The sequence below is a fragment of the Coregonus lavaretus genome (assembly GCF_964263955.1).
Source record: "Coregonus lavaretus genome assembly, contig: HAP1_SCAFFOLD_7441, whole genome shotgun sequence".
NCBI lineage: Eukaryota > Metazoa > Chordata > Actinopteri > Salmoniformes > Salmonidae > Coregonus > Coregonus lavaretus.
In genome coordinates, this window is record NW_028156945.1 from 27 (window position 1) to 19,292 (window position 19,266).

The following is a 19,266-nucleotide window of genomic DNA, read 5'->3' on the forward strand; positions in this document are numbered from 1 at the left end:
GGGGAGGGAGGGGAGGGGGGGGAGAGGGGAGAGGGAGGGGAGGGGAGGGGGATGGAGGGGTGAGGGAGGGGAGGGGAGGGGAGGGAGGGGGGAGAGGAGAGGGGAGGGGGGGGGGGGAGAGGGGAGAGGGAGGGGAGGGGAGGGGGGGAGAGGAGAGGGAGGGAGGGGAGGGGGGAGAGGAGAGGGAGGGGAGGGAGGGGAGGGAGGGAGTGGGAGAGGAGTTACATTGAAAGATAGAAGAGATGGATTGGTGATAGGAGAGAGATTTAGAGTTAGTTAGATAGAAGGTTCTGAATTAAATAGTTATTTTGTACACACACCCTCCCCTCCACCCACCTCAGCCCGTTTAAGGAACTCCTCGGCAGCAGCCTTCTCATTGTCTCTCTCTCCCCTCCAGGCGTTGAGGGCTGAGGCCTGCAGGGCACGACCATAGGAGAAGGTCAAGGCCCAGGGTTTCCCCAGAGGACAGGTATTGATAGCATTCAGGTTAATACTGGCCTCCTCCTCTGACTGGCCCCCTGATAGGAACGTCACACCTGAGGAGGGAAGGGGGGGGGAAGAGGGGGGGAGGGAGAGAGGGGGGGAGGGAGAGAGGGGGGGAGAGAGGGGGGAGGGAGGGGGGGGGGAGGGGGGAGAGAGGGGGGGGAGGGGGAGGGAGAGGGGGGGGAGAGAGGGGGGGAGAGAGGGAGGGGGGGAGGGAGGGGGGAGGGAGAGGGGGGGGAGAGGGGGGGAGAGAGGGAGGGGGGGAGAGAGAGAGGGTCAGATGCACATGCAGTTAGATATAGACAGAATGTAAAACATTCACACAAAAATACAGTGTCTGTGTGATCATGCATGTCCATCTGTGTCTGTGTGATCATGTCCATCTGTGTCTGTGTGATCATGTCCATCTGTGTCTGTGTGATCATGCATGTCCATCTGTGTCTGTGTGATCATGCATGTCCATCTGTGTCTGTGTGATCATGTCCATCTGTGTCTGTGTGATCATGTCCATCTGTGTCTGTGTGATCATGTCCATCTGTGTCTGTGTGATCATGTCCATCTGTGTGTACCTGTGACAGCTGGGGGTACGGTGCGGCGGAGGGCCGTGACTGTAGCCATGGCGATCTCCTCGCTAGTGTATTTTTGGGGGCAGGAGTGTCCGGCCGTCACCATGTTGGGCTTCAGCAGGGTCCCCTCCAGATAGACATGGTGGTCTGACAGAGCCTTGTACACAGCAGCCAGAACCTACAGACAGATAGACATGGTGGTCTGACAGAGCCTTGTACACAGCAGCCAGAACCTACAGACAGATAGACATGGTGGTCTGACAGAGCCTTGTACACAGCAGCCAGAACCTACAGACAGATAGACATGGTGGTCTGACAGAGCCTTGTACACAGCAGCCAGAACCTACAGACAGATAGACATGGTGGTCTGACAGAGCCTTGTACACAGCAGCCAGAACCTACAGACAGATAGACATGGTGGTCTGACAGAGCCTTGTACACAGCAGCCAGAACCTACAGACAGATAGACATGGTGGTCTGACAGAGCCTTGTACACAGCAGCCAGAACCTACAGAAAGATAGACATGGTGGTCTGACAGAGCCTTGTACACAGCAGCCAGAACCTACAGACAGATAGACATGGTGGTCTGACAGAGCCTTGTACACAGCAGCCAGAACCTACAGACAGATAGACATGGTGGTCTGACAGAGCCTTGTACACAGCAGCCAGAACCTACAGACAGATAGACATGGTGGTCTGACAGAGCCTTGTACACAGCAGCCAGAACCTACAGACAGACAGACATGGTGGTCTGACAGAGCCTTGTACACAGCAGACAGAACATAGCGAGAGACGGAGAAAGAGGGAGGTCCGAAACTCATATCATGTTCAACAGGTTGCCAGGTTGGGTTAGGGTTGGGTTAGTGTTAGGGTTGCTAGGTTGGGTTAGGGTTGTCAGGTTGGGTCAGGGTTGCCAGGTTGGGTTAGGGTTGCCAGGTTGGGTTAGGGTTGCTAGGTTGGGTTAAGGTTGTCAGGCTGGGTTAAGGTTTTCAGGCTGGGTTAGGGTTGCCAGGTTGGGATGGGTTGCCAGGGGTGGTTAGGGTTGCTAGGTTAGGTTATTGCTAGGGTTGCAAGGTTGGTTTTAGTGTTAGGGTTTGCGGGTTGCGTTATTGCCAGGGTTGCCATTTTGGGTAATGTTAGGGTTGATTAGTGTTAGGGTTGAGATGTTGGGTTTGTGCTAGGTTGGGTAGTGTCAGGGTTGCCAGGTTGGGTCAGGGTTGCTAGGTTGGGCTACGGTTGCCAGGTTGGGTCGGGGTTGCCAGGTTGGGTCGGGGTTGCCAGGTTGGGTCGGGGTTGCCAGGTTGGGACAGGGTTGCCAGGTTGGGTCAGGGTTGCCAGGTTGGGTCAGGGTTGCCAGGTTGGGTCATTACCTTCTCAGTGATGTACTGACAGCGTTTCAGGTCATGGTCTCCGTCAGGAAGGATCTCAGGCTCCACGATGGGAACGATGCCGTTCTGAAAGACACACACACAGGGGTGTCACAGACACACACACACACACACACACACACACACACACACACACACACACACACTACCTGTTGACAGATGCTGGCATAGCGTGCCAGTACGTTGGCGTTCTCCATGATGGCGAGTTCTGAGGGGGTGTTGTCGCTGATCTTCAGGACGCTACGCCATTTAGCGAAGTCTGCTCCATCTTTCTTATACTGAGCACAACGCTCTGCCAGACCGTCCAGACCTACACACACACACAAACAGATATACACACACACACACAGATATACACACACACACACACACACAGATATACACACACACACACAGATATACACACACACACACAGATATACACACACACACACAGATATACACACACACACACACAGATATACACACACACACACAGATATACACACACACACACACACACACTCACACACACACACACACAGATATACACACACACACACAGAGATATACACACACACACAAACACAGATATACACACACACACAGTTATGTGGTTATGCACAACCAATAGCTCCAAGTCACTGATTAACCAGCTAGGGAGTGTATTATGGTGATTGACCAGATAGGGAGTGTATTATGGTGATTAACCAGCTAGGGAGTGTATTATGGTGATTGACCAGCTAGGGAGTGTATTATGGTGATTGACCAGCCAGGGAGTGTATTATGGTGATTGACCAGCTAGGGAGTGTATTATGGTGATTGACCAGCTAGGGAGTGTATTATGGTGATTGACCAGATAGGGAGTGTATTATGGTGATTAACCAGCTAGGGAGTGTATTATGGTGATTGACCAGCTAGGGAGTGTATTATGGTGATTAACCAGCTAGGGAGTGTATTATGGTGATTAACCAGCTAGGGAGTGTATTATGGTGATTGACCAGCCAGGGAGTGTATTATGGTGATTAACCAGCCAGGGAGTGTATTATGGTGATTAACCAGCTAGGGAGTGTATTATGGTGATTAACCAGCTAGGGAGTGTATTATGGTGATTGACCAGCTAGGGAGTGTATTATGGTGATTAACCAGCTAGGGAGTGTATTATGGTGATTGACCAGCCAGGGAGTGTATTATGGTGATTGCCCAGCTAGGGAGTGTATTATGGTGATTAACCAGCTAGGGAGTGTATTATGGTGATTAACCAGCTAGGGAGTGTATTATGGTGATTAACCAGCTAGGGAGTGTATTATGGTGATTAACCAGCTAGGGAGTGTATTATGGTGATTGACCAGCTAGGGAGTGTATTATGGTGATTGACCAGCTAGGGAGTGTATTATGGTGATTGACCAGCTAGGGAGTGTATAATAATAATAATAATAATAATATGCCATTTAGCAGACGCTTTTATCCAAAGCGACTTACAGTCATGCGTGCATACATTTTTTTTTTTTTTGTGTATGGGTGGTCCCGGGGATCGAACCCACTACCTTGGCGTTACAAGCGCCGTGCTCTACCAGCTGAGCTACAGAGGACCACGCTGTATTATGGTGATTAACCAGCCAGGGAGTGTATTATGGTGATTAACCAGCTAGGGAGTGTATTATGGTGATTGACCAGCTAGGGAGTGTATTATGGTGATTGACCAGCTAGGGAGTGTATTATGGTTATTAACCAGCTAGGGAGTGTATTATGGTGATTAACCAGCTAGGGAGTGTATTATGGTGATTAACCAGCCAGGGAGTGTATTATGGTGATTAACCAGCTAGGGAGTGTATTATGGTGATTAACCAGCTAGGGAGTGTATTATGGTGATTGACCAGCTAGGGAGTGTATTATGGTGATTAACCAGCTAGGGAGTGTATTATGGTGATTAACCAGCTAGGGAGTCTATTATGGTGATTAACCAGCTAGGGAGTGTATTATGGTGATTAACCAGCTAGGGAGTGTATTATGGTGATTAACCAGCCAGGGAGTGTATTATGGTGATTAACCAGCTAGGGAGTGTATTATGGTGATTGACCAGCTAGGGAGTGTATTATGGTGATTAACCAGCTAGGGAGTGTATTATGGTGATTAACCAGCCAGGGAGTGTATTATGGTGATTGCCCAGCTAGGGAGTGTATTATGGTGATTAACCAGCTAGGGAGTGTATTATGGTGATTAACCAGCCAGGGAGTGTATTATGGTGATTAACCAGCCAGGGAGTGTATTATGGTGATTGACCAGCTAGGGAGTGTATTATGGTGATTAACCAGCTAGGGAGTGTATTATGGTGATTAACCAGCTAGGGAGTGTATTATGGTGATTGACCAGCTAGGGAGTGTATTATGGTGATTGACCAGCTAGGGAGTGTATTATGGTGATTGACCAGCTAGGGAGTGTATTATGGTGATTAACCAGCTAGGGAGTGTATTATGGTGATTGACCAGATAGGGAGTGTATTATGGTGATTGACCAGCTAGGGAGTGTATTATGGTGATTGACCAGCTAGGGAGTGTATTATGGTGATTGACCAGCTAGGGAGTGTATTATGGTGATTAACCAGCTAGGGAGTGTATTATGGTGATTAACCAGAAAGGGAGTGTATTATGGTGATTAACCAGCCAGGGAGTGTATTATGGTGATTAACCAGCTAGGGAGTGTATTATGGTGATTAACCAGCTAGGGAGTGTATTATGGTGATTAACCAGCTAGGGAGTGTATTATGGTGATTGACCAGCTAGGGAGTGTATTATGGCGATTGACCAGCTAGGGAGTGTATTATGGCGATTAACCAGCTAGGGAGTGTATTATGGTGATTAACCAGCTAGGGAGTGTATTAGGGGGTGTATTATGGTGATTGACCAGCTAGGGAGTGTATTATGGTGATTGACCAGCTAGGGAGTGTATTATGGTGAATGACCAGCTAGGGAGTGTATTATGGTGATTGACCAGCCAGGGAGTGTATTATGGTGATTAACCAGCTAGGGAGTGTATTGTGGTGATTAACCAGCTAGGGAGTGTATTATGGTGATTAACCAGCTAGGGAGTGTATTATGGTGATTGACCAGCTAGGGAGTGTATTATGGTGATTAACCAGATAGGGAGTGTATTATGGTGATTGACCAGCCAGGGAGTGTATTATGGTGATTGCCCAGCTAGGGAGTGTATTATGGTGATTAACCAGCTAGGGAGTGTATTATGGTGATTGACCAGCTAGGGAGTGTATTATGGTGATTGACCAGCTAGGGAGTGTATTATGGTGATTGACCAGCTAGGGAGTGTATAATAATAATAATAATAATATGCCATTTAGCAGACGCTTTTATCCAAAGCGACTTACAGTCATGCGTGCATACATTTTTTTTTTTTTTTGTGTATGGGTGGTCCCGGGGATCGAACCCACTACCTTGGCGTTACAAGCGCCGTGCTCTACCAGCTGAGCTACAGAGGACCACGCTGTATTATGGTGATTAACCAGCCAGGGAGTGTATTATGGTGATTAACCAGCTAGGGAGTGTATTATGGTGATTGACCAGCTAGGGAGTGTATTATGGTGATTGACCAGCTAGGGAGTGTATTATGGTGATTAACCAGCTAGGGAGTGTATTATGGTGATTAACCAGCTAGGGAGTGTATTATGGTGATTAACCAGCCAGGGAGTGTATTATGGTGATTAACCAGCTAGGGAGTGTATTATGGTGATTAACCAGCTAGGGAGTGTATTATGGTGATTGACCAGCTAGGGAGTGTATTATGGTGATTAACCAGCTAGGGAGTGTATTATGGTGATTAACCAGCTAGGGAGTCTATTATGGTGATTAACCAGCTAGGGAGTGTATTATGGTGATTAACCAGCTAGGGAGTGTATTATGGTGATTAACCAGCCAGGGAGTGTATTATGGTGATTAACCAGCTAGGGAGTGTATTATGGTGATTGACCAGCTAGGGAGTGTATTATGGTGATTAACCAGCTAGGGAGTGTATTATGGTGATTAACCAGCCAGGGAGTGTATTATGGTGATTGCCCAGCTAGGGAGTGTATTATGGTGATTAACCAGCTAGGGAGTGTATTATGGTGATTAACCAGCCAGGGAGTGTATTATGGTGATTAACCAGCCAGGGAGTGTATTATGGTGATTGACCAGCTAGGGAGTGTATTATGGTGATTAACCAGCTAGGGAGTGTATTATGGTGATTAACCAGCTAGGGAGTGTATTATGGTGATTGACCAGCTAGGGAGTGTATTATGGTGATTGACCAGCTAGGGAGTGTATTATGGTGATTGACCAGCTAGGGAGTGTATTATGGTGATTAACCAGCTAGGGAGTGTATTATGGTGATTGACCAGCTAGGGAGTGTATTATGGTGATTGACCAGCTAGGGAGTGTATTATGGTGATTGACCAGCTAGGGAGTGTATTATGGTGATTGACCAGCTAGGGAGTGTATTATGGTGATTAACCAGCTAGGGAGTGTATTATGGTGATTAACCAGCCAGGGAGTGTATTATGGTGATTAACCAGCCAGGGAGTGTATTATGGTGATTAACCAGCTAGGGAGTGTATTATGGTGATTAACCAGCTAGGGAGTGTATTATGGTGATTAACCAGCTAGGGAGTGTATTATGGTGATTGACCAGCTAGGGAGTGTATTATGGCGATTGACCAGCTAGGGAGTGTATTATGGCGATTAACCAGCTAGGGAGTGTATTATGGTGATTAACCAGCTAGGGAGTGTATTAGGGGGTGTATTATGGTGATTGACCAGCTAGGGAGTGTATTATGGTGATTGACCAGCTAGGGAGTGTATTATGGTGATTGACCAGCTAGGGAGTGTATTATGGTGATTGACCAGCTAGGGAGTGTATTATGGTGATTGACCAGCTAGAGAGTGTATTATGGTGATTGACCAGCTAGGGAGTGTATTATGGTGATTGACCAGCCAGGGAGTGTATTATGGTGATTGACCAGCCAGGGAGTGTATTATGGTGATTGACCAGCCAGGGAGTGTATTATGGTGATTGACCAGCCAGGGAGTGTATTATGGTGATTGACCAGCTAGGGAGTGTATTATGGTGATTGACCAGCTAGGGAGTGTATTATGGTGATTGACCAGCTAGGGAGTGTATTATGGTGATTGACCAGCTAGGGAGTGTATTATGGTGATTAACCAGCCAGGGAGTGTATTATGGTGATTGACCAGCTAGGGAGTGTATTATGGTGATTGACCAGCTAGGGAGTGTATTATGGTGATTAACCAGCCAGGGAGTGTATTATGGTGATTAACCAGCTAGGGAGTGTATTATGGTGATTGACCAGCTAGGGAGTGTATTATGGTGATTGACCAGCTAGGGAGTGTATTATGGTGATTGACCAGCTAGGGAGTGTATTATGGTGATTAACCAGCTAGGGAGTGTATTATGGTGATTGACCAGCTAGGGAGTGTATTATGGTGATTGACCAGCTAGGGAGTGTATTATGGTGATTGACCAGCCAGGGAGTGTATTATGGTGATTAACCAGCTAGGGAGTGTATTATGGTGATTGACCAGCTAGGGAGTGTATTATGGTGATTGACCAGCTAGGGAGTGTATTATGGTGATTGACCAGCTAGGGAGTGTATTATGGTGATTGACCAGCTAGGGAGTGTATTATGGTGATTAACCAGCTAGGGAGTGTATTATGGTGATTGACCAGCTAGGGAGTGTATTATGGTGATTAACCAGCTAGGGAGTGTATTATGGTGATTAACCAGCTAGGGAGTGTATTATGGTGATTGACCAGCTAGGGAGTGTATTATGGTGATTAACCAGCTAGGGAGTGTATTATGGTGATTGACCAGCTAGGGAGTGTATTATGGTGATTAACCAGCTAGGGAGTGTATTATGGTGATTGACCAGCTAGGGAGTGTATTATGGTGATTGACCAGCTAGGGAGTGTATTATGGTGATTAACCAGCTAGGGAGTGTATTATGGTGATTAACCAGCCAGGGAGTGTATTATGGTGATTGACCAGCTAGGGAGTGTATTATGGTGATTAACCAGCCAGGGAGTGTATTATGGTGATTAACCAGCCAGGGAGTGTATTATGGTGATTAACCAGCTAGGGAGTGTATTATGGTGATTGACCAGCTAGGGAGTGTATTATGGTGATTGACCAGCTAGGGAGTGTATTATGGTGATTAACCAGCTAGGGAGTGTATTATGGTGATTGACCGTGTGTGTTCTCACCCTGAGTGGTGGTCTCCCCATCGGTCCCGGCCAATGGGACAACACCTTTGTCCACCTACATACAGACACACAGACAGACAGAAAGACAGACAGAGAAATATACTTGTAATACCCATGAGCACAACAATTTGAAGTCAATAAGCCATAGTTTTAGTCAAAGTTTGATATATTTGACTTAAAGATGGAAATCCGAAGTGGTAACTTCTGACATTTTCCGTGCCAATGCCGTGTGTTTCCCCTCTGAGATGACGTGCTAACACTTTCCAGACTACATTTCTTTTTCAGGGCTGAGTTTTATTTTAACATTACCACCCACCAGCATGACATTACTTATTATCAGAAACACCTGCAAAGTTCTTCCTCTTCGTGAGTTGCGACTGAGCTGAGCAGAGCCAAACAGCTTTTCACCGTTTGGTACCTCCACGTTTTTACCAGCAAATGATCATAATCCACTGGATACTTTGCCAAGTTTCACATATTTTTTTGTGAGTCTGTATTTAAAAAATAAATAAAGATAATTTACAGTAAATAAATGTTAAAATTGCGTGGTATGATTGCATTTTGGAACCCCGCTCCCCCCGTCGCCCCAAGATGAATGATTTTGACCACTAAAGTTTTGGGTGAATTCGTTTTGCATGGCCAGGTAACCCCAGGTGGGCTGGCTTTGCTCATTTTGGACCATTCCATTTATCCTAAAGAGAAATCTCCACCCAGCTGGGGCACCAGGCCATGCGAAACAAACTCACCCATTGCTTCACTACACGCTCCACTGCTTTGATTGGTTCAGCTAGAAACCACAAGTGTATCCTATAATGAAAGGCACCCTAGAAAGAAAATTCAAGGAACTTGTTTATTTTTTACATTTTAGTCATTTAGCAGACGCTCTTATCCAGAGTGACTTACAGTTAGTGAGTGCATACATTTTTCATACTGGCCCCCCGTGGGAATCGAAACCCACAACCCTGGCGTTGCAAGCGCCATGCTCTACCAACTGAGCTACAGGGGACATGTTTAGCTATTTTGTTGTGCTGTTATTCCATTTGTATTTGTGTTTCATGTCTGATTCAGGGTGTTATTATGCATCATTGTAGCCAATCCCACTGCCCCTTGCTGTGAGAACCATGGCCTGAGCACGGCTGACTTGGCTTGGATGTAGCGCAGCCGAATAGCCTGTCAGCAGCCGTGTCTAGTCCAAACCGTTCAAAAGCTAGGCTGTCCATATTACCAAACCATTCAATAGCTAGGCTATCCATATTACCAAACCATTCAATAGCTAGGCTGTCCATATTACCAAGCCATTCAATAGCTAGGCTGTCCATATTACCAAACCATTCAATAGCTAGGCTGTCCATATTACCAAACCATTCAATAGCTAGGCTGTCCATATTACCAAACCATTCAATAGCTAGGCTATCCATATTACCAAGCCATTCAATAGCTAGGCTATCCATATAACCAAACCATTCAATAGCTAGGCTGTCCATATTACCAAACCATTCAATAGCTAGGCTATCCATATTACCAAACCATTCAATAGCTAGGCTGTCCATATTACCAAACCATTCAATAGCTAGGCTGTCCATATTACCAAACCATTCAATAGCCAGGCTGTCCATATTACCAAGCCATTCAATAGCTAGGCTGTCCATATTACCAAACCATTCAATAGCTAGGCTATCCATATTACCATATCATTCAATAGCTAGGCTGTCCATATTACCAAACCATTCAATAGCTAGGCTGTCCATATTACCAAGCCATTCAATAGCTAGGCTATCCATATTACCATACCATTCAATAGCTAGGCTGTCCATATTACCAAACCATTCAATAGCTAGGCTGTCCATATTACCAAACCATTCAATAGCTAGGCTGTCCATATGAACAAACCATTCAATAGCTAGGCTATCCATATTACCAAACCATTCAATAGCTAGGCTGTCCATATTACCAAACCATTCAATAGCTAGGCTGTCCATATTACCATACCATTCAATAGCTAGGCTGTCAATATTACCAAACCATTCAATAGCTAGGCTATCCATATTACCAAACCATTCAATAGCTAGGCTATCCATATTACCAAACCATTCAATAGCTAGGCTATCCATATTACCAAACCATTCAATAGCTAGGCTGTCCATATTACCAAACCATTCAATAGCTAGGCTATCCATATTACCGGAGCTTCATCTTATTCTTTCTATTTCTATTGTGGATTCGCTGAAACTTTGGAGACAACAATAGATGGCAAAGTCAAATATACTGGTTTCCTCTATCCATCTGGTTTCCCCTGTCCATCTGGTTCCCCCTGTCCATCTGGTTTCCCCTATCCATCTGGTTTCCCCTGTCCATCTGGTTTCCCCTATCCATCTGGTTTCCTCTATCCATCTGGTTTCCCTTATCCATCTGGTTTCCCTTATCCATCTGGTTTCCCCTATCCATCTGGTTCCCTATCCATCTGGTTTCCCCTATCCATCTGGTTCCTCTATCCATCTGGTTTCCCCTGTCCATCTGGTTTCCCTATCCATCTGGTTTCCCCTATCCATATGGTTTCCTCTAGCCATCTGGATTCCCTTATCCATCTGGTTCCTCTATCCATCTGGTTTCCCCTATCCATCTGGTTTCCCTTATCCATCTGGTTTCCTCTATCCATCTGGTTGCCTCTATCCATCTGGTTGCCTCTATCCATCTGGTTTCCCTTATCCATCTGGTTTCCTCTATCCATCTGGTTTCCCTTATCCATCTGGTTCCCATATCCATCTGGTTTCCTCTATCCATCTGGTTTCCCTTATCCATCTGGTTTCCCCTATCCATCTGGTTTCCAGTTTCCCCTATCCATCTGGTTTCCCCTATCCATCTGGTTTCCTCTAACCATCTGGTTTCCTCTATCCATCTGGTTTCCCCTATCCATCTGGTTGCCTCTATCTATCTGGTTTCCTCTATCCATCTGGTTTCCTCTATCCATCTGGTTTCCCCTATCCATCTGGTTTTCCCTATCCATCTGGTTTCCTCTATCCATCTGGTTTCTCTTATCCATCTGGTTTCCAAATTTCCCATATCCATCTGGTTTCCCCTATCATTTTACATATTTTACATTTTAGTCATTTAGCAGACGCTCTTATCCAGAGCGACTTACAGTTAGTGAATACATGTGTTTTTTTTATACTGGCCCCCCGTGGGAATCGAACCCACAACCCTGGCGTTGCAAACGCCATGCTCTATCAACTGAGATACATCCCTGCCGGCCATTCCCTCCCCTACCCTGGACGACGCTGGGCATATTGTGCGCCGCCCATGAGTCTCCCGGTCGCGGCCGGCTGCGACAGAGCCTGAATTCGAACCAGGATCTCTATCCATCTGGTTGGCCTTATCCATCTGGTTGCCTCTGGTTTCCCTTATCCATCTGGTTTCCTCTATCCATCTGGTTTCCCCTATCCATCTGGTTGCCTCTATCCATCTGGTTGCCTCTATCCATCTGGTTTCCCTTATCCATCTAGTTTCCCTTATCCATCTGGTTTCCCTTATCCATCTGGTTTCCCCTATCCATCTGGTTTCCTCTATCCATCTGGTTTCCCCTATCCATCTGGTTTCCCCTATCCATCTGGTTTCCTCTATCCATCCGGTTTCCCCTATCCATCCGGTTTCCCTTATCCATCCGGTTTCCTCTAACCATCTTGTTTCCCCTATCCATCTGGTTTCCCCTATCCATCTGGTTTCCCTTATCCATCTGGTTCCTCTATCCATCTATTTTCCCCTATCCATCTGGTTTCCCTTATCCATCTGGTTTCCTCTATCCATCTGGTTTCCCTTATCCATCTGGTTTCCTCTATCCATCTGGTTTCCCCTATCCATCTGGTTTCCACTATCCATCTGGTTTCCTCTATCCATCTGGTTTCCCTTATCCATCTGGTTTCCTCTATCCATCTGGTTTCCCCTATCCATCTGGTTTCCACTATCCATCTGGTTTCCTCTATCCATCTGGTTTCCCTTATCCATCTGGTTTCCTCTATCCATCTGGTTTCCCCTATCCATCTGGTTTCCAGTTTCCCCTATCCATCTGGGTCCTCTATCGATCTGGTTTCCCCTATCCATCTGGTTTCCCCTATCCATCTGGTTTCCTCTATCCATCTGGTTTCTCCTATCCATCTGGTTTCCTCTATCCATCTGATTTTCCTTATCCATCTGGTTTCCTCTATCCATCTGGTTTCCCTTATCCATCTGGTTTCCTCTAACCATCTGGTTTCCTCTATCCATCTGGTTTCCCCTTTCCATCTGGTTTCCCCTATCCATCTGGTTTCCTCTATCCATCTGGTTTCCTCTATCCATCTGGTTTCCTCTAACCATCTGGTTTCCTCTATCCATCTGGTTTCCCTTATCCATCTAGTTTCCCTTATCCATCTGGTTTCCAAATTTCCCATATCCATCTGGTTTCCCCTATCCATCTGGTTTCCCCTATCCATCTGGTTTCCTCTATCCATCTGGTTTCCTCTATCCATCTGGTTTCCCCTATCCATCTGGTTTCCTCTATCCATCTGGTTTCCTCTATCCATCTGGTTTCCCTTATCCATCTGGTTTCCTCTATCCATCTAGTTTCCCTTATCCATCTGGTTTCCTCTATCCATCTGGTTGCCCCTATCCATCTGGTTGCCTCTATCCATCTGGTTTCCTCTAACCATCTGGTTTCCTCTATCCATCTGGTTTCCCATATCCATCTGGTTTCCCCTATCCATCTGGTTCCTCTATCCATCCGGTTGCCCCTATCCATCCGCTTTCCCCTATCCATCCGGTTTCCTCTAACCATCTGGTTTCCCATATCCATCTGGTTTCCCTTAACCATCTGGTTTCCCCTATCCATCTGGTTTCCTCTATCCATCTGGTTTCCCCTGTCCATCTGGTTTCCTCTATCCATCTAGTTTCCCTTATCCATCCGGTTTCCTCTAACCATCTGGTTTCCTCTAACCATCTGGTTTCCCATATCCATCTGGTTTCCCTTAACCATCTGGTTTCCCCTATCCATCTGGTTTCCTCTATCCATCTGGTTTCCCCTGTCCATCTGGTTTCCTCTATCCATCTAGTTTCCCTTATCCATCCGGTTTCCTCTAACCATCTGGTTTCCCCTATCCATCTGGTTTCCTCTATCCATCTGGTTTCCCCTATCCATCTGGTTGCCCTATCCATCTGGTTTCCTCTATCCGTCTGGTTTCCCCTATCCATCTGGTTTCCCTTATCCATCTGGTTTCCTCTATCCATCTGGTTTCCCTTAACCATCTGGCTTCCCCTATCCATCTGGCTTCCCCTATCCATCTGGTTTCCCTTATCCATCTGGTTTCCCTTATCCATCTGGTTTCCTCTATCCATCTGGTTTCCCTTATCCATCTTGTTTCCCTTATCCATCTGGTTGCCCTTATCCATCTGGTTGCCTCTATCCATCTGGTTGCCCTTATCCATCTGGTTTCCTCTATCCATCTGGTTTCCCTTATCCATCTGGTTTTCCCTATCCATCTGGTTCCTCTATCCATCTGGTTGCCTCTATCCATCTGGTTTCCCTTATCCATCTGGTTGCCCTTATCCATCTGGTTGCCTCTATCCATCTGGTTTCCCTTATCCATCTGGTTTCCTCTATCCATCTGGTTTCCCCTATCCATCTGGTTGCCTCTATCCATCTGGTTTCCCTTATCCATCTGGTTTCCTCTATCCATCTGGTTTCCTCTATCCATCTGGTTGCCTCTATCCATCTGGTTTCCCTTATCCATCTGGTTTCCTCTATCCATCTGGTTTCCTCTATCCATCTGGTTTCCCTTATCCATCTGGTTTCCTATATCCATCTTGTTTCCCCTATCCATCTGGTTTCCTCTATCCATCTGGTTTCCCCTATCCATCTGGTTTCCCTTATCCATCTGGTTTCCCCTATCCATCTGGTTTCCAGTTTCCCCTATCCATCTGGTTTCCCTTATCCATCTGGTTTCCCCTATCCATCTGGTTTCCAGTTTCCCCTATCCATCTGGTTTCCAGTTTCCCCTATCCATCTGGTTTCCCCTATCCATCTGGTTTCCTCTATCCATCTGGTTTCCCCTATCCATCTGGTTTCCCCTATCCATCTGGTTTCCCTTATCCATCTGGTTTCCCCTATCCATCTGGTTTCCAGTTTCCCCTATCCATCTGGTTTCCCTTATCCATCTGGTTTCCCCTATCCATCTGGTTTCCAGTTTCCCCTATCCATCTGGTTTCCAGTTTCCTCTATCCATCTGGTTTCCCTTATCCATCTGGTTTCCTCTATCCATCTGGTTTCCTCTATCCATCTGGTTGCCTCTATCCATCTGGTTTCCCTTATCCATCTGGTTTCCTCTATCCATCTGGTTTCCTCTATCCATCTGGTTTCCCTTATCCATCTGGTTTCCTATATCCATCTTGTTTCCCCTATCCATCTGGTTTCCTCTATCCATCTGGTTTCCCCTATCCATCTGGTTTCCCTTATCCATCTGGTTTCCCCTATCCATCTGGTTTCCAGTTTCCCCTATCCATCTGGTTTCCCTTATCCATCTGGTTTCCCCTATCCATCTGGTTTCCAGTTTCCCCTATCCATCTGGTTTCCCCTATCCATCTGGTTTCCTCTATCCATCTGGTTTCCCCTATCCATCTGGTTTCCCTTATCCATCTGGTTTCCCTTATCCATCTGGTTTCCTCTATCCATCTGGTTTCCCATGATTTTCTTTTTTGCACCAAAGAAAACAAGTGATAAACAACAATACAGATAAAAACCAATAAATAAATAAACGGTGTTCAGGTGGTTGGAAGCCCAGGGGCTTATATAAAAACCACACCACAAAAAAACAATATACAATACATAAGTACCAAAATAATTGTTTTGTTGTTACATCAGATAACAAAAACTACTAATTATAAACGTACAAATGAATTGATCAGTAATCACACAAACATTGTCTTGTTTAAAAGTATGTGTGCATATGAGTGTGTGAGAGTTAGTCTTCATGGAGGAGATTACTGAGTAGTTTGGTTCATCAGGCTGACCCCCAGTCTTCATGGAGGAGATTACTGAGTAGTTTGGTTCATCAGGCTGACCCCCAGTCTTCATGGAGGAGATTACTGAGTAGTTTGGTTCATCAGGCTGACCCCCAGTCTTCATGGAGGAGATTACTGAGTAGTTTGGTTCATCAGGCTGATCCCCAGTCTTCATGGAGGAGATTACTGAGTAGTTTGGTTCATCAGGCTGACCCCCAGTCTTCATGGAGGAGATTACTGAGTAGTTTGGTTCATCAGGCTGACCCCCAGTCTTCATGGAGGAGATTACTGAGTAGTTTGGTTCATCAGGCTGACCCCCAGTCTTCATGGAGGAGATTACTGAGTAGTTTGGTTCATCAGGCTGATCCCCAGTCTCCATGGAGGAGATTACTGAGTAGTTTGGTGGGTGCCTTTCAACACTTACAGCAATGCAAAGAGACGTTGAAGAAGATTGATCAAACATTTGAGGTTAACACACACACACAAACGCTCGCTCACTCGCTAGCACACACGCTCACCGTGTGTCGCCCTGTATAATCTCTCTCTGCCTGGTGACCTCAGTGTCCTCAAACTCAGCTAATCCACCAGGTTTTAATACACGTGTGTGGTGTGTCTGCTAGTGTGTGTCTGCTAGTGTGTGTGTCTGCTAGTGTGTGTGTGTGTGTGTGTCTGCTAGTGTGTGTGTGTGTATGTGTGTATGTGTGTATGTGTGTGTGTGTGTGTGTGTATCTACCTTGATGCCCACTACTATCCCCCTGTCCTTGATGAGCTGGGAGAAGTTAGTCCCATCATCAGTGTTCTGGTAGTGTGTGTGTGTGTGTGTGTGTGTGTATGTGTGTGTGTGTGTGTGTGTGTGTGTGTGTGTGTGTGTGTGTATGTGTGTATGTGTGTATGTGTGTGTGTGTGTGTGTGTATCTACCTTGATGCCCACTACTATCCCCCTGTCCTTGATGAGCTGGGAGAAGTTAGTCCCATCATCAGTGTTCTGGTAGTGTGTGTGTGTGTGTGTGTGTGTGTGTGTGTGTGTGTGTGTGTGTGTGTGTGTGTGTGTGTGTATCTACCTTGATGCCCACTACTATCCCCCTGTCCTTGATGAGCTGGGAGAAGTTAGTCCCATCATCAGTGTTCTGGTAGTGTGTGTGTGTGTGTGTGTATGTGTGTGTGTGTGTGTGTGTGTGTGTGTGTGTGTGTGTGTGTGTGTGTGTGTATCTACCTTGATGCCCACTACTATCCCCCTGTCCTTGATGAGCTGGGAGAAGTTAGTCCCATCATCAGTGTTCTGGTAGTGTGTGTGTGTGTGTGTGTATGTGTGTGTGTGTGTGTGTGTGTGTGTGTGTGTGTGTGTGTGTGTGTGTGTGTATGTGTGTGTGTGTGTGTGTGTGTGTGTGTGTGTGTGTGTATCTACCTTGTGTGTGTGTGTGTGTGTGTGTGTATGTATGTGTGTGTGTGTGTGTGTATGTGTGTGTGTGTGTGTGTGTGTATGTGTGTGTGTGTGTGTGTGTGTGTGTGTGTGTGTGTGTGTGTGTGTGTGTGTGTATGTGTGTGTGTGTGTGTGTGTGTGTGTGTGTGTGTGTGTGTGTGTGTGTGTGTGTGTGTGTGTGTGTGTGTGTGTGTGTGTGTGTGTGTGTGTATCTACCTTGATGCCCACTACTATCCCCCTGTCCTTGATGAGCTGGGAGAAGTTAGTCCCATCATCAGTGTTCTGGTAGTGTGTGTGTGTGTGTGTGTGTGTGTGTGTGTGTGTGTGTGTGTGTGTGTGTGTGTGTGTGTGTGTGTGTGTATCTACCTTGATGCCCACTACTATCCCCCTGTCCTTGATGAGCTGGGAGAAGTTAGTCCCATCATCAGTGTTCTGGTAGTGTGTGTGTGTGTGTGTGTGTGTGTGTGTGTGTGTGTGTGTGTGTGTGTGTGTGTGTGTGTGTGTGTGTGTGTGTGTGTATCTACCTTGATGCCCACTACTATCCCCCTGTCCTTGATGAGCTGGGAGAAGTTAGTCCCATCATCAGTGTTCTGGTAGAGGGTCTCATGGAAGAAGATCACTCCTCCAATGGAAGCATCCATCCTCTCATCGGCCGTGAACAGCAGCTGGCGATACAGACGGCGGTTCTCCTCCGTGTTCTCCACCCCGATGGGGCTGAGACGCTTACCCATGCTGCCTGCACACACACACACATTAGAGACACACACACACATTAGAGACACACACACACATTAGAGACACACACACACATTAGAGACACACACACACATTAGAAACACACACACATTAGAGACACACACACATTAGAGACACACACATTAGAGACACACACATTAGAGACACACACATTAGAGACACACACATTAGAAACACACACATTAGAAACACACACACACATTAGATGAGTCCTGAGTGGCGCAGTGTTCTAAGGCACTGCATCGCAGTGCTAACTGTGCCACTAGAGATCCTGGTTCGAATCCAGGCTCTGTCGCAGCCGGCCGCGACCGGGAGACCCATGGGGCGGCGCACAATTGGCCCAGCGTCGTCCAGGGTAGGGGAGGGAATGGCCGGCAGGGATGTAGCTCAGTTGATAGAGCGTGGCGTTTGCAACGCCAGGGTTGTGGGTTCGATTCCCACGGGGGGCCAGTATAAAAAAAAAAATGTATTCACTAACTGTAAGTCGCTCTGGATAAGAGCGTCTGCTAAATGACTAAAATGTAAAAAAATTAGAAACACACACACACATTAGAAACACACACACACATTAGAAACACACACACACATTAGAAACACACACACACACATTAAAGACACACACACATTAGAAACACACACACACACATTAAAGACACACACACATTAGAGACACACACATTAGAGACACACACATTAGAGAGACACACAGAGACACACACACACATTAGAAACACACACACACATTAGAAACACACACACACACATTAAAGACACACACACATTAGAGACACACACATTAGAGACACACACACATTAGACACACACACATTAGAGACACACACATTAGAGACACACACACATTAGAGACACACACATTAGAGACACACACATTAGAGAGACACACACACACATTAGAGAGACACACAGAGACACACACACATTAGAGACACACACATTAGAGAGACACACACACACATTAGAGAGACACACAGAGACACACACACACAGCCACTGACCGGTGGACTCATCTGCAGCCAGGATTCCTTTCCCCGGAGCCGTGATCTTCTCTGCTATCTCCTGAAGCTCCTTCTTCTGCTCTGTGGTCAGAGCTGGGTACTGATGAGACATCCTGATGGAGCAAACACAGAGAGGGATGAGACATCCTGATGGAGCAAACACAGAGAGGGATGAGACATCCTGATGGAGGAAACACAGAGAGGGATGAGACATCCTGATGGAGGAAACACAGAGAGGGATGAGACATCCTGATGGAGGAAACACAGAGAGGGATGAGACATCCTGATGGAGGAAACACAGAGAGGGATGAGACATCCTGATGGAGGAAACACAGAGAGGGATGAGACATCCTGATGGAGGAAA

General features: G+C 46.4%; 1 protein-coding gene across 1 annotated transcript; it reads right to left on the reverse strand.

Moving 5' to 3' along the window:
- Window positions 1-336: 336 nt before the first annotated feature.
- On the reverse strand, window positions 337-19,014 carry LOC311119558 (fructose-bisphosphate aldolase C-B; the record flags this gene model as incomplete). Its single annotated transcript, XM_084194236.1, has 7 exons — window positions 337-536; window positions 1,053-1,227; window positions 2,421-2,504; window positions 2,588-2,748; window positions 8,688-8,742; window positions 17,655-17,862; window positions 18,899-19,014. Coding segments are annotated over 7 exons (999 nt in total), but the record flags the coding sequence as incomplete, so codon positions are not given.
- Between the last annotated feature and the right edge of the window lie 252 nt (window positions 19,015-19,266).